At 47.0% G+C, this 14,659-nt stretch overlaps 1 protein-coding gene across 1 annotated transcript in view; it reads right to left on the bottom strand.

Moving 5' to 3' along the window:
• LOC140489275 (guanine nucleotide-binding protein subunit alpha-12-like) overlaps positions 1-14,453 on the bottom strand; it is a 73,429-nt gene extending 58,976 nt beyond the window's left edge. The window contains exon 1 of the mRNA XM_072588645.1: positions 13,559-14,453. Coding sequence (XP_072444746.1) covers positions 13,559-14,047 — 489 coding nt within the window. The 5' untranslated portion in view covers positions 14,048-14,453. The remainder of the gene's footprint in view (positions 1-13,558) is intronic.
• Positions 14,454-14,659: the final 206 nt, after the last annotated feature.

Genomic DNA, 14,659 nt, shown 5'->3' with positions numbered 1-14,659 from the left:
TGAATATAGGAGTCAGGACCTCATGTCGCAGCCGTACAGGACACTGTTGAGATCACTTTTAAAATACTGCAAAACATTCTGGTCTCCCTGCTATAGGAAAGACATTGTTAAACTTGAGGGGGTTCAGAAAAGATTTACAAGGATGTTGCCGGGGTTGGAGGGTTTGAGCTACCGAGAGAGGCTGTTTTCCCTGGAGCGTCGGAGGCTGAGGGGTGACCTTATAGAGGTTTATAAAATCTCGAGCGGCATGGATAGGATAAATAGCCAAGATCTTTTCCCCAGGGGTGAGGGAGACCAAACTTAGAGGGGCATAGGTTTAGGATGAGAGGAGAAAAATTTAAAAGGGACCGAAGGGGCAACGTTTTCATGCAGAGGATGGTGCGTGCATGGTATAAGCTGCCAGAGGAAGTGGCTCTGTGTCCATGTTTAACATCTCCTTCTATGCCTTTCGCTCTCGTGTGTTTATCCTGCTTCCTCTGAAATACATCACTGTTATTCGGATTAAATGCTCCTCATGGTAACGGGTTTCCACATTGTAACTACTCTCAGAACTCTGAAGACGAGTCATTCCAAACTTGAAACGTCATGGAGTCATCCAGCACAGCAACAGACCCTTCGGCCCAACCAGTCCATGCTGACCATAATCCCAAACTAAACTAGTCCCACCTGCCTGCTCCTGGTCCATACCCTTCCAAACCTTTCCTATTCATGTACTTATCCAAATGTCTTTTAAACATTGTAAGTGTATCTGCATCCACCACTTTCTCAGGAAGTTCATTCCACACACGAACCACTCTCTGTGTAAAATATACGCCCCTTTTTAAAGTCCTTCTCCTCTCACCTTAAAAGAATGCCTCTACCCTCAGGAAAAGACATCTTATCGAAGAATAAGGGGTGAGCCATTCAAGACTGAAATGAGGAAGAATGTCTTCACTCAAGAAGCTGTGAACCTGTGGAATTCTCTCCCACAGGAAGCTGTTGGGGCCAGTTCGTGAGATATATTCAAGGGCGAGCTGGACACGGTCCTTGCGGCTAAAGGGATCATGGGATTTGGAGAGAAAGGGGGAGCGGGATACCATTGCATGATCAGCCATGATAGTATTGAAATGGCGGCGCAGGCTCAAAGGGCCGAATGGCCTACTCCTGCCCCTATGTTCTATGTTTATACCCCTCAAGATTTTATAAACCTCTTTCAGGTCATCTCCTCACCTCCTACACTCCAGTGAAAAAAAGTCTCAGCCTCTCCTTATCACTCATCCTGTAACATGAACTCTGCTTCTCTCTTCATGGATGCTGGCAGACCTGCTAGGCTTCTCTAGCACCAAATTAAAGAAATAGAAGGACATCACCCTTCCTTTAGCATGGCCGAGTTAAATATATGAACTCGCTTCCTAACATCACTCTGGGTTTACTGGATGGATCACTGAGATTCAAGCTGGGGCATCAACACCACTTTCCCGAGGGCAATTAGGGACAGACAAGAAATGCTGGCCCAGCCACTGACACCCATACTCCATGAAAGAATCAATTCAATAAGTAAATAGCACATGCAAAGGATGTACGGATAAGATAAAGGGATAAAGGACTTGAGAATAATTTCTGAAACAGTTGAACTTGATGGTGGACTGCTCGAGGCAGAGGTGGGCACTGCAGATGCTGGAGATTAGAGTCAGGATTAGAGTGGTGCTGGAAAAGCACAGCAGGTCAGGCAGCATCTGAGGAGCAGGAAAATCGACATTTCGGGCAAAAGCCCTGCATCGGGAGTGATAAAGGTGGACTGCTCTAGGCAAAGAAAGTTAATGTGTTTTTGCTGCATCTGCCTAATAAGAGAGAGAGAGAGAGAGAGAGAGAAACAGAGGAGAGAAAAGAATGGGGGAAGAAGGCGAATAGTAAGTAAAATTAATGAAACAGAGAGACAGAAATAGTATACAGTTGTACAGCACAGAAACAAACCCTTGTCCAATCTGACCAGGTATCCTAAATTAATCTAGCCCCATTTTACCAGCACCTGACCCATATCCCTCCAAACCCTTCCTATTCATATACCCATCCAGATGCCTTTTAAATGTTGTAATTGTATCAGCCTTCGGCAATTTCCTCTGGCAGCTCATTCCATACATGCACCACCCTCTGTGTGAAAAAGTTACCCCTTAAGTCCCTTTTATATCTTTCCCCTTTCACCTTAAACCTATGCCCTCTAGTTCTGGACTCCCCCACTCCAGGGAAAAGACCTTGACTATTCAACTTATCCATGCCCTTCATGATTTTATAAACCTCTATAAGGTCACCCCCTCAGCCTCCGATGCTCCAGGGAAAACAGCCCCAGCCTGTTCAGCCTCTCCCTATAGCTCAAATCCTCCAATCCTGGCAACATCCTTGTGAATCTTTTCTGCACCCTTTCAAGTTTCACAGCATCCTTCCGATAGGAGGGAGACCAGAATTGCACGGGAGAGGAAAGCAAGTGAAGATAGCAGAGAGACAAGAGCAACAACAACTTACTTGCACATAGCGCCTCATTTGTTACTGTTAGATTCTGCCTTGAGTCAAACTCAAAACTTTCCCAAGACACTGAATTTACAAATTGTTCGACACAGTCATCTTAACAGGCAAAACAGTGACTTGTATTTATCTAACAGTTTTCAAGATGTCTCAATGTACTTCAGGATCGATTTAAATGCAAGCGTTATTTTCAGGAGTGGCACCATAGCTCAGTGGTTAGCATCGCTGCCTCACAGAACCAGGACCCGGCTACAAATCCAGCGCCGGGTGACTGTATCAGGGATGTGCAGGTTAGCAGGATTAACCATGGGGAATGCAGGATAACAGCGATTGGGTAAGGGAGTGTGTCTTTGGAGGATCGATTATGGGCTGAATGGCCTGCTCCCACACTGCAGGGATTCTATGATCAGTGGGCTGGCTTGAGTCGATAGAGAGTAACTGTTCTCGTTCATAAAAGGAACTAGAGGGCCTAGAACTAAAGTGACATGCAAAAGTAGCAAGGCTTATTGTGGGAACTAACTGCTTCACTCAGCGAGTAGTTAGGGAATGGAATGCACTGTCTCAAAACGTTGTGGTGGTAGGTTCAATTGAGGCAGTCGAGAGATGATTATTTGGATAGAAATGGCAAGCAGCAACATTGGGAAAGGGCATGAGATAGTATAGTCAGTACAGGCATGATGGGCCAAATGGCGTCGTCTGTAACCATTCGGTGAAGTAATACTCCTGTGAGCACCTGAGTTATTCTTTTCTTTGAAACTACATGCAAGGCACTATATAAATGCAAGCTGGGTTTTGTTGGCCATCACCAAACACTGTGGAGGGCAGTGACACAAAACAAGGATGGCCTGTGCTCAATCAAGATCGTGTGTGTGTGTGCTCTGTGAATGTGTGGAGGCTATTCACCTGCAGTTACCTGCAGATTGACAGCCCAACTGTTTCGTCACATGACAGTGCACCTTCGGTGACCTTCACGTAGGACTTGAACCAGAGCCCCTGACCCAAAGGTGGGGACACTCCCGTCTGCACCATCTCTGCCCAGATAACGACTGGGCCATGGGTTATCCTCCTCTTTAATCTAGGGCAGATGGAGTCATAGAGTCATAGAGATTTACAGCACGGAAACAGACCCTTCAGGCCCACCCAGCCATGCCGACCTGATATCCCAACCCAATCTAGACCCACCTGCCAACACTTGGCTCATCTCCCTCTAAACCCTTCCTATTCATGTACTAGATGCCTTTTAAATGTTGTAATTATACTAGCCCCCACCACTTCCTCTGGCAGCTCATTGCATACACGCACCACCCTCTGCCCCTTTTATATCTTTGCCCTCTCACCCTCTAGTTCTGGACTCCCTGACCCCAGGGAAAAGACTTTGTCTATTTATCCAGCCATGCCCCTCATAATTTTATAAACCCTCTATAAGGTCACCCCTCTGACGCTCCAGGGAAAACAGCTCCTGCTGATTCAGCCTCTCCTTATAGCTCAAACCCTCCAACCCTGGCAACATCCTTGTAAATCTTTTCTGAACCCTTTCAAGTTTCACCACATCCTTCCGATAGGAGGGACACCAGGATTGCACGCAATGTTCCAAAATAGAGTGACCTTCTCTCTATTATCCAAGCAGCTCACCTCACTCTGCTCTCCAACACAGACCCACAATCAACTGATAACACTTCTTCAATTGCCTTTACCCCCATGCCTCTGCAGACCAGGCATTTAGACCACAAGACACAGAGGGATTTGTAGGCCATTTAGCCCATCGAGTCTGCTTCACCATTCATCTAGATCTTGGCTGATCTGACAACTCTCAACGACTGTTTCCTACCTTTTCCTATAGCCCCTGACCCGCTGAGTACAGCCAGTTCTAATAAAAATGCCATTGTTCCATTCCCATGCAATCCCGCTTTATAAGAAAATCCCGCAATAGTCGAGCAATTTAAACTATCGGGGCAGGAAATGGGTTACAGCTAAAACACAGGTCGGGAAGGTTCTACAAATGATGGTCAAAATTCTTCAAACGCATTCAAGCCAATTTGTGCTGAAGAAACACACGCTATAGCAGAACCGACTGTAATTAAAACTCTGCCTGTCTCTGCTTTGAATATACTGAATAACTCATTATCGACAGGCCTTTCATTGAATCAAATCTCTGCAGTGCACCACAAGGCCATTTGGCCCACCAAAGCAGCCACCCATCCTAACCCCTTGCTCCCACAGCCAATCCACCTATCCTTCAGACATCTTTGGGATGAAATCCACACAGAGTACACGTAAACTCTGCTCAGGTAGTCATCCAAAGCTAGAATTGAACCAGGGTCCCTAGCCCTATGAGGCAGCAGTGCTAACCACTCAGCCACCGTAACATCCCCTGCAGTAAAGCATTCCACAGATTCACTACCCTCGGAGAGAAGGAATTCCTCGTCATCTCTGTCTTGAATATGCGATCCTTTGTTAAGAGATTGAATTGAATTGAATTTATTGTCACGCGTGCTGAGGCACAGTGAAAAGCTTTGTCTTCCGAGCAATACCGGCAGATCATAGAGTTAAGCGGCATAGATAGTAAATAATAGTTAAACAGCAGCAAAACAAAAACACAGGTACAGGCGAATGTTAAGGGTTTGAGAGTCCATTCAGTATTCTAGCAACAGTAGGATAGAAACTGTTTCAAAACCGACGGGTGTGTGTTTTCAGGCTTCTGTACCATCTCCCCGATGGTAGAGGTTGTAGAAAAACATTGCCAGGGTGGGATGAATCTTTGAGATTACACCCTCTTGTCCTAGACTCTCCCACAAGGGGACATAATCTTTCTACATCTCCCCTGTCAAGTCACTTCAGAAGCTTCTATGTTTGATAAGGTCACCTCTCATTCTTCTGTATTCCAATGAGTACAGGCCCAACCTACTCAACCTCTCCTCATAAGACAGCCCTGGGGTCCTCCTGGGGAACCCTCCCTGGACTGCCACAGATGCCAGTATAGCTTTCCTCAGTATTTTTTATGAAAAACATGCTTTATTCATAAAAATATCTTTATATACAGACAGAGTCACTGCGGCAGTTCAGTTCTGTACAGTAGCAAATGGAGAAGCAAACAAACATTGGAGTTTGACTCTACCCAACAAATAAACCAAAGCCATCTCTTACAAGACTATATTTATATATATTGGAGGCAGTTGGAGGGTCTGATAGCTGAATAGATCCCCATTAACCTTCAGCAGAATGACCTCACACGGTGGTCTTTCCCCACTGTGCCTTGGCAGTTGCTGCCTTAAGCTTTAGTAGTCCTGGACCTTGGAATGTGCCAGCCTGTAACACTCAGTTGGGGTCAACTCCTTGCTCTGGAAGGCCAACACGTTTCGGGCAGACCAAAGAGTGTCTTTCACCGACACGATAGTCTTCCAGGCACGTTTGTCTCGGTGTGCTTCCCAGAGAGCACTGAGTCCCGCATCACGGAGCTGCTCAGAATAAACCTCAACTACTGCATCTCTCTCCAGACTTCCTCCCATTGAGGTGGAACATACCCAACAAACTACTGAGAAAGCAGCATATCAAACTGCGTTAAGCCTTTGACTGTAGCTGGTTCCACGATAATAAAGCCCCTTTCTTCATCTGAGACTGTGAGTAAACATAGCTCTTCGGGCACAGAGCACTTGGCATACAGTACTGCTTAATTCTTAAATCCTTCAACCATTCACCTTTTGCAGAGGGGGGAAAGTGACAACCAGCATGATGCACATCAAAATAATGAACATTCATTCTCAAACGTTTCCCTCACCCATGTCTCAAGGCAGAGTGGATACAATACAGCAGCTGCATTGAACGCTGATAGAGCATGTCTCACTCTCTCTCTCTCTCTCTCTCTCTCTGATCATGGTGTTTGTAATGCCATCCTCTGCTATAGCAGTGTGCAAGACCATAAGATATAGGAGCAGAATTAGGCCATTCGGCCCATCGAATCTGAATCATGGCTGATATGTTCCTCAACCCCATTCTCCTGCCTATTCCCTGTAACTCTTGATCCCCTTACTAATCACACACCTGTCTATCTCTCCCTTAAAGACACTTAATGACCTGGTCTCTACAGCCCTCGATGACAATGAGTTCCACAGATTCACCCCCCAACTCCGGCTGAAGAAATTCCTCCTGGAGACCAAATAAAAAGCGCAAGGTTCTGAGGAAGAATCACTGGACCTGAAACGTTATCTCGGGTTTCTCTCCACAGATGCTGCCAGACCTGTTGACCTTTTGCAGTAATTTCTGTTCTTGTTCCTCCTCGAGACTACACAGGAAAGATGTTGAATGCTGAGAAACATACTCAGGAGTGGCATTCTTAACATTCAAGAAACCTTTCGCTCCTGGAGAAATGAGGAGCTGATGGCCTAGTGGTGTTAACCCAGAGACCAAGGTAAAGTCCTGGGGACTCGGGTTTCAATCCCACCACAACAGATAGTGAGAATTGACTTCAATAACAAATGTGGAACTAGGAGTCTAGTGATGGCCATGAATCTGTTGTTAGTTGTTGGGGATTAAAACCATCTGGTTCACTAAGGCCCTTTAAGGGAGGGAACTGTCATCCTTTCTAAAAGCAAATTACTGCGGATGCTGGAATCTGAAACCAAAAGAGAAAATGCTGGAAAATCCCAGCAGGTCTGGCAGCATCTGTAAAGAGAGAAAAGAGATGACGTTTCGAGTCTAACTGATCCTTTGTCAAAGCTAGACTCGAAACATCAGCTCTTTTCTCTCCTTACAGATATCAGCTCAGTTTGTACTGCACTTTGCTAGGCACCATAGGAAATTTTATTGCAAACTTGACTCAGGTCCCACAGCTCAGTTGTTAGGCCATTGGCCCTTATAAACCAGGAGTTGAGAGTTCAATGCTCACTAGAGCCTTTCAAGTCCTGTACTCTCTCTTTGTTGTTCTCATTGCCCTGTTTCTGTCGTGTAGTAGTTATCACAGACGTCGGACACAGAGTAAAGTTCCTGGTCCAAATCCTGGCGGAAACATTGCTGAGATTCAGTAGCCTCATTCAGTGTGTTGTTAAGCCTGCTTTGTCATAGTGTGTGCAATTCCGGTCTCCTTCCTATCGGAATGATGTTGTGAAACTTGAAAGGATTCAGAAAAGATTTACAAGGATGTTGCCAGGGTTGGAGGATTTGAGCTACAGGGAGAGGCTGAACAGGCTGGGGCTGTTTTCCCTGGAGCGTCAGAGGCTGAGGGGTGACCTTATAGAGGTTTATAAAATCATGAGGGGCATGGATAGGTCTTTTCCCTGGGGTGGGGGAGCCCAGAACTAGAGGGCATAGGTTTAGGGTGAGAGGGGAAAGATATAAAAGGGACCTAAGGGGCAGAGGGTGGTACGGGTATGGAATGAGCTGCCAGGGGATGTGGTGGAGGCTGGTACAATTACAACATTTAAAAGGCATTTGGGTGGGTATATGAATAGGAAGGGTTTAGTGAGATATAGGCCAAGTGCTGGCAGATGGGACTAGATTAGTTTAGAAATATCTGGGCAGCATGGACGAGTTGGACCAAAGGATCAGTTTCTGTGCTGTATATCTCTATGGCTTGATGACACCATGGTAAAGTCTTTAACTTTGAGCCAAGAGGCCTGGGATCTAGTCCCACCTGCTCCAGAAGCATTCCTGACCAGGTTGATTGAAAATATATATAAATGCAAATTGTCATCACACGATGCCACTCTCAAAAAAGTAATTAATTAATTGAAACGCTGAGAGCTTTCAATGTGATCTCCACTTATACCAACAATAGCGTTTTCTTATTAAAACGTTTCTCCATTTGTTTAAAAAAACGAAAGAACTGCGGACACTGGAAATCAGAAACAAAAACTGGAATTGCTGGAAAAGCTCAGCAGGTCTGGCAGCACCTGTGGAGAGAAATCAGAGTTAACGTTTCGGGTCCAGTGACCCTTGCTGAGAGCTCAGGAGGCAGAGAATGGGATTGAGACACATACCAGCTGTGATTGAAAGGCACAGCAGATTCATTGAGCCGAACAACCTCGTTCTGGTTCCTATGGAGACTAACAGAACGAGCTTTTCTGTGGTTAGAGTTGTTTGTCTACTGAACAATGTTGAGTTGGTGTCAAAAGTGTGGTGCTGGAAAAGCACAGCAGGTCAGACAGCATCTGACAAGCAGGAGGATCGAAGTTCTGCTCCACCCACCTCTCTGACCTATCACCATCACCCCCACCACCTTCATCCACCTATCGCATTCCTAGCTACCTTCCCCCCAGCCCACCTCCCTCAACATTCCTGATGAAGGGCTTATGCTCGAAACATTGACTCTCCTGCTCCTCGGATGCTGTGCTTTTCCAGCGCCACACTCTCGACTCTAATCTTCAGCATCTGCAGTCCTCACTTTCTCCAATGTTGAGTTGGTGTTGATGTTAGTTTGTTCTTTATGAGTTTTAGACCATAGAACATTATAGCACAGTACAGGCCCTTCGGCCCTCAATGATGCGCCAACCTGTCATACCAATCTGAAGCCCATCTAACCTACACTATTCCATGTACGTCCATTTGCGTGTCCAATGACAACTTAAATGTACTTAAAGTTGGCGAATCTACTACCATTGCAGGCAAAGCATTCCATACCCTTACTGCTCTCTGAGTAAAGAAACTACTTCTGACATCTGTCCTATATCTATCACCCCTCAATTTAAAGCTATGCCCCCTTATGCTCACCGTCACCATTCTTGGAAAAAGGCTCTCCCTGTCCACCCTATCTAACCCTCTGATTATCTTATATGTCTCTCTTAAGTCACCTCTCAACCTTCTTCTCTCTATTGAAAACAGCCTCAAGTCCCTCAGCCTTTCCTTGTAAGACCTTCCCTCCATACCAGGCAACACCCTAGTAAATCTCCTTTGTACCCTTTCCAAAGCTTCCACATCCTTCTTATAATGTGGTGACCAGAACTGTACACAATACTCCAAGTGCGGCCGCAACAGAGTTTTGTACAGCTGCAGCATAACATCATGGTTCTGGAACTCGATCCCTCTGTTAATAAAAGCTAAAACACTATATGCCTTCTTAACAACCCTGTCAACCTGGATGGCAACTTTCAAGGATCTGTGTACCTGGACACCGAGATCTCTCTGCTCATCTACACAACCAAGAAGCGTACCATTAGCCCAGTACTTTGTATTCTGGTTACTCCGACCAAAGTGAACCACCTCACACTTGTCCGCATTAAACTCCATTTGCCACCTCTTAGCCCAGCTGTGTTTTTAAAACTTGAAATCTTGTCATGTTATACGCCTTTAAGTTGGCAAATGGAAAGAATATTGTTTTAACTGAGAACTTTGAGCACGTCGAAAGAGATGGGCTGGAATCGACCATCGTCCCCCGGGAGATTGTTTTCTATTCGTGAAGGGGAGGTGGACATTGCTGGCAAGGCCTGTATTAGTTACCCATTCCTCGCTGCCTTTGAACTCTGCGGCTGGTTAAACCTTTCCAGAGTGCAGGTAGGAGTGAGCCACGTTGCTGTGGGTCTGGAGTCACAATGTAGGCCAGACAAGGTGAAGAATTCCCTCCCAAAGGGACAGGAGTGGGTTTTTACAACAATCGACAGTTCCATGGTTGCCATTAAAAGAGCTTTTAACTCCAGATTTTACTGGATTCAAATCTCACTATCTCCCACGGTGGGATTCAAATCCATGTCCCCAAATCCTGGGATTCTTGCTGACCAGTCCACTGGAATTAACAATGCATCACTGCCACTCCAAATTCCAGTTTGTAACTTTCCTCTTAAGATTGGATTTCTGGGACAGTGTCCCTTTAAAGGATGGTTGTTCATGTTAACCAGTTAATTTATTCATCAGCTCTTATCTGTAATGGTATAAAGAGAGGGTGCTGGGTAAGGCTGGGGCAGCGTCAAAAGATCTGGGTTCAAGTCCCAAGATCACTGAACAGGGTTAATTTGATTTGATTTGATTATTTATTGTCAAATGAACCTGGGTACAGTGAAAAGTTTTGTTTTGAGTGCAGTACAGGCAGATCATACCATACAAAGTGCATCAGGGCAATAGAATGTTGGCTCAGTGGTCAGCACTGCTGCTTCACAGTGCCAGGGTTCAATTCCAGCCTCAGGCAACTGTCTGTGTGGAGTTTGCACATCCTCCCCGTGTCTGCGTGGGTTTCCTCTGGGTGTACCAGTTTCCTCCCACAGTCCAAAGATGTGCAGGGTGGATTGGTTGTGCTAATGTAGGTAATCAGGGATATGTAGGTTTGGTGCATTAATCAGGGGGTATGTATAGAAATAGGTGAGGGGAATGGTTCTGGGTGGGATACTCTCAGGAGGGTTGTTGTGGACGTCTGACAACTCTTGATGTAATCTGCAGCTATTCCTGTATCCACGGGGGCCTGGAAGTTATTGATTTGAGGCACAGGGAGGAGAAAGCAGAGTGTGACTCTTTCCTCATGAGAATCCCAGGTGGGGGGGGGTGTACTTTTGGAATGTGAATCCTGGCTAATTCCCTCCCAGTCCAGGGCCACAAGCCTGCATGGACCTGTTTCCACACCATAGGGATTCAGTGATAAAACAGAACGAGGGATACGACACTGTGGCTGCAGGGAAGGTGCACAAAGAGGGAGGTCAACATTAAACTGAAAATTTGAGAGGTCCATTCAGAAGTCTAATAACAGCGGGGAAGAAGCTGTTCTGGAACCTGTTAGCACGAGTGGTTAAGCTTTTGTATCTTCTGCCCTGTGAGGTTGGGAGAGATTATAACCGGGGTGGGAGGGGTCTTTGATGATGTTAAGAAGGTAAAAACAATGACTGCAGATGCTGAAAACCAAATACTGGATTAGTGGTGCTGGAAGAGCACAGCAGTTCAGGCAGCATCCAACGAGCAGCGAAATCGACGTTTCGGGCAAAAGCCCTTCATCAGGAATAAAGGCAGTGAGTCTGAAGCATGGAGATGATGTTGGCTGCCTGAACTACAAACCAAATGCTCTCTGTAAACCTTGTCAGTGCCATCAGCAGAGTTATATACACAGACAAATGCAAGAGAGTCAGTGATTATCCGGGGAGAGTGCAGTCATAGCCCTACTGAAAGGCAGAGCTGGCTAAAGAGACTAGCTGGCCTACATGTGATCCTGATTCATGACTCTGAGGGACGGTGTGATTGTTATGATTCAGTAATTGCCATATTAAACTGTTGCAAAGGCTCCGCAGATGGTTCTGAGTTGTTCATGAGCAATCCGAACCCGGCAGGTTCCTTTGCTTAATGCTGAATGTGCTTCCGATCGTAACCATGTCAGGTTCCCAGGATTTCAGCCTCTCAGAGCTGGCCTGGAGAACGTGGCAGATAAACTGCAGAGTTGTTTAGAAAAGGCTTTTCTTCAAAGAAAAGGAATATTTTCTCCAAACCCTTTTGTCTACCTCATGCAACAAGAATATTGGGCGAGGCATCAAAGGCTTTTTGACCAATAGAAACGCGACCAGCCATGTTTGGCAGATGTGTCCGTCTGTGGTTGGTGACTGTGTCCCCCCACCCCATAGGCTTGTGGCCTTGGACCGGGAGGGAATTAGCCAGGATTCACATTCCAAAAGTACACCCCCAACCTGGGATTCACATGAGGAAACAGTCACACTCTGCTTTGTCCTCCCTCAAATCAATAGTTTCCAGGCCCCCCCCCCCCCCCCCCCCCCCCCCCGGCTCCCCCTGGATACAGGAATAGCTGCAGCTTATATCAGGAGTTGTCAGAAGCCCATTATCTCAACCTCAGGACATCACTGCAGGGACCCCCTGGGGCAGTATCGTTGACACAACTCCCTTCAGCTTCTCTATCCTTGACCTTCCCACAATCACAAGGTCAGAGGACATTCGATCATGATTGCACAGAATTCAGTAACACGCACAACTCCTCAGATACTGAAACAGTCCCGTGTCCATATGCAATACAACCTGAACAATACTCCATCTTGAACTGATCAACAGAAAGCAATATGCACAGCTTCCTCCCACAGTCCAAAGATGTGAAGGTTAGGGTGGATTGGCCAGGCTAAATTGCCCTGTAGTTTCCAGGGATGTGCAGGCTAGGTGGGATAGCCATTGGAAAGGCAGGATTACAGGGATAAAGCCTAACAGTAGGTGTCTGGATCTGGGTGGGACGTTCTTTGGAGGATCGGTGCAAACTCAATGGGCCGAATGACCTCTTTCCGCACTGTAGGGATTCTATAGTTCCATGATTCTTAAAGTCACAGGCCATGACTATTTCCAACAAGAGGTAATTTAACAATTCCCCCCTCCTGCACACCCCCCCCCCCCCCCCACCTCTTGACACCATCACTTATAATCTCCCCATTATCAACATCCTGTCAGTTATCATTGACCAAAAACTGAACACAGTGGCGACAAGAGCAGGTCAGAGGCCGGGAATCCTGCACTTCCTGACTCCCCAAACTCCACCATCCACGTGGCGCAAATCAGGAGCGTGATGGAATACTCCCTACTTGGGTGCAACTCCAACAATATTCAAGAAGCTTAACGCCATCCAGGATAAAGCAGCCCCTGCTTGGTTGGCACCACATCCTCCACCTTCATTAGTCACAGCCTCCAGCACTGACACACAATGGCAGCAGACTGTACCATCCACCAGGTACACAGCAGCAACTCCCCAAGGCTCCTTCAACTGCCCTTTCCAAATCCGCAGTCTTTGCCGCTTAGTCACATGAGGCAGGTGATGCATTGGAACATCACCACCTACCCAATCCCCTCCAAAGCCACTGACTTGGACAATATCGGCTGCCATTTGCACTATGGCTGGGTCAAAATCCCGGAACTCCCTCCCTAACAGCTCCTGTAGCACATGGACTGCGGGTGGTTCAAGAAAACAATCTACCACCCAACCCCCCCACCCACACCCACCTTCTCCAAGGGGGCAACTAGGGACGGGCAATAAATGCTGCGCCCAGCCCAAAACAACGCCCACGCATTCCTACACAGAAACATCACCTTCCAAACAACAGGAAGCGAAGAGGGATGGGATTCGGAGACTGGGAATGCAAACCGTGCCCCCTACATTGGCAGCGCTTACCAGCTGAAACTCACTCCTTCTCTCGTAGGCCTTCTGGATGCTCTGGTCTTGCCACAGGGCTTGGATGGCGGGCAATGCCCTCTGGAAGTGCCCTTCGCCAACCCCAATGCAGCTGCTCTCGAAGACCATCAGGAAGAGTCCATGTTTCTCGTTGTCACTGTTAGCCCAGGGCAACCCCAGTTTCTCCCTGGCGTCCACCAACACCCGCACCCCGGTGATGATGTTCCCGTAGATGGTGTCCCGGAACTCCTCGAGGGTTTTGCGGTCAAAGTCCTGGCCGTGGATGATCCTCATCTGCTTCAGGAAGGTGCTTTTGCCGCTCTCCCCGGCCCCCAGCAGCAGGATCTTGACCATCCTCCTCAGGTAGGGTCTCTCCTTGGCCAACATGTGGTCAATCCCCTTGCTCCGTCTCTTCATCTCCAGCTCATCCTGAGAACCGAAGCAACTGGGGAAGCAACCATTCGCCCAAGCTTCTTCCAACCCGGCCATAACGCCTCCACACACGGAGAGAGAGAGAGAGGGGAGGAAATGTTTGAGAAAAGTTTTTTTTTCTTCTCTTCCAGCCAAAGTTGAAGAACAGGGAGAGAGAGAGAGAGAGAAATAATCAAGCGAGGGGAATTCAAGCGGACCGAAATTGATCAATTTTCCATTTCTCAATTATTGCCAACTATTTCAGCAAAAGTTAATTTTATTCTCTTTCTTTTTTTCAAGAGGAGCTTTTTTCTTTAAATGTTTCTGTCTGTCGCCTTCCTCGATGTGTCCAGGCGAGTCACTGGACGAGAAATGACATTTGGGAGACACAGAGAGAGAGAGAGAGATGGAGGAGGAGGTAATGCAGCTGTCAATCCTGACTCTCCACTCCCCCACCCCTCCACTCTCCAGAGAAAGAGAAGAAATGAACTTCCTGCAGCTCTTTGCAGAACACTCCCAGTTGTTCTTTTGCGCCTGCAACGAGATGGGCTCATCTTTGCAGAGGCGTCCCGTCCCCCCCCCCCCCCCCGCGCAGAAGCGAACAAAATCCGGGAGGAAACGAGAAAAAATATCGGAACAAATCAACAGAAAACCGACTCCTCAAGTCGTACTGTGTGGGTGTGTGTGTGT

The sequence above is a fragment of the Chiloscyllium punctatum genome, chromosome 18 (genome assembly GCF_047496795.1).
Source record: "Chiloscyllium punctatum isolate Juve2018m chromosome 18, sChiPun1.3, whole genome shotgun sequence".
In the NCBI taxonomy this organism is placed as follows: domain Eukaryota; kingdom Metazoa; phylum Chordata; class Chondrichthyes; order Orectolobiformes; family Hemiscylliidae; genus Chiloscyllium; species Chiloscyllium punctatum.
The sequence above is the reverse complement of the archived record's forward strand: the minus strand, read 5'-3'. Positions and strand labels throughout refer to the sequence as shown.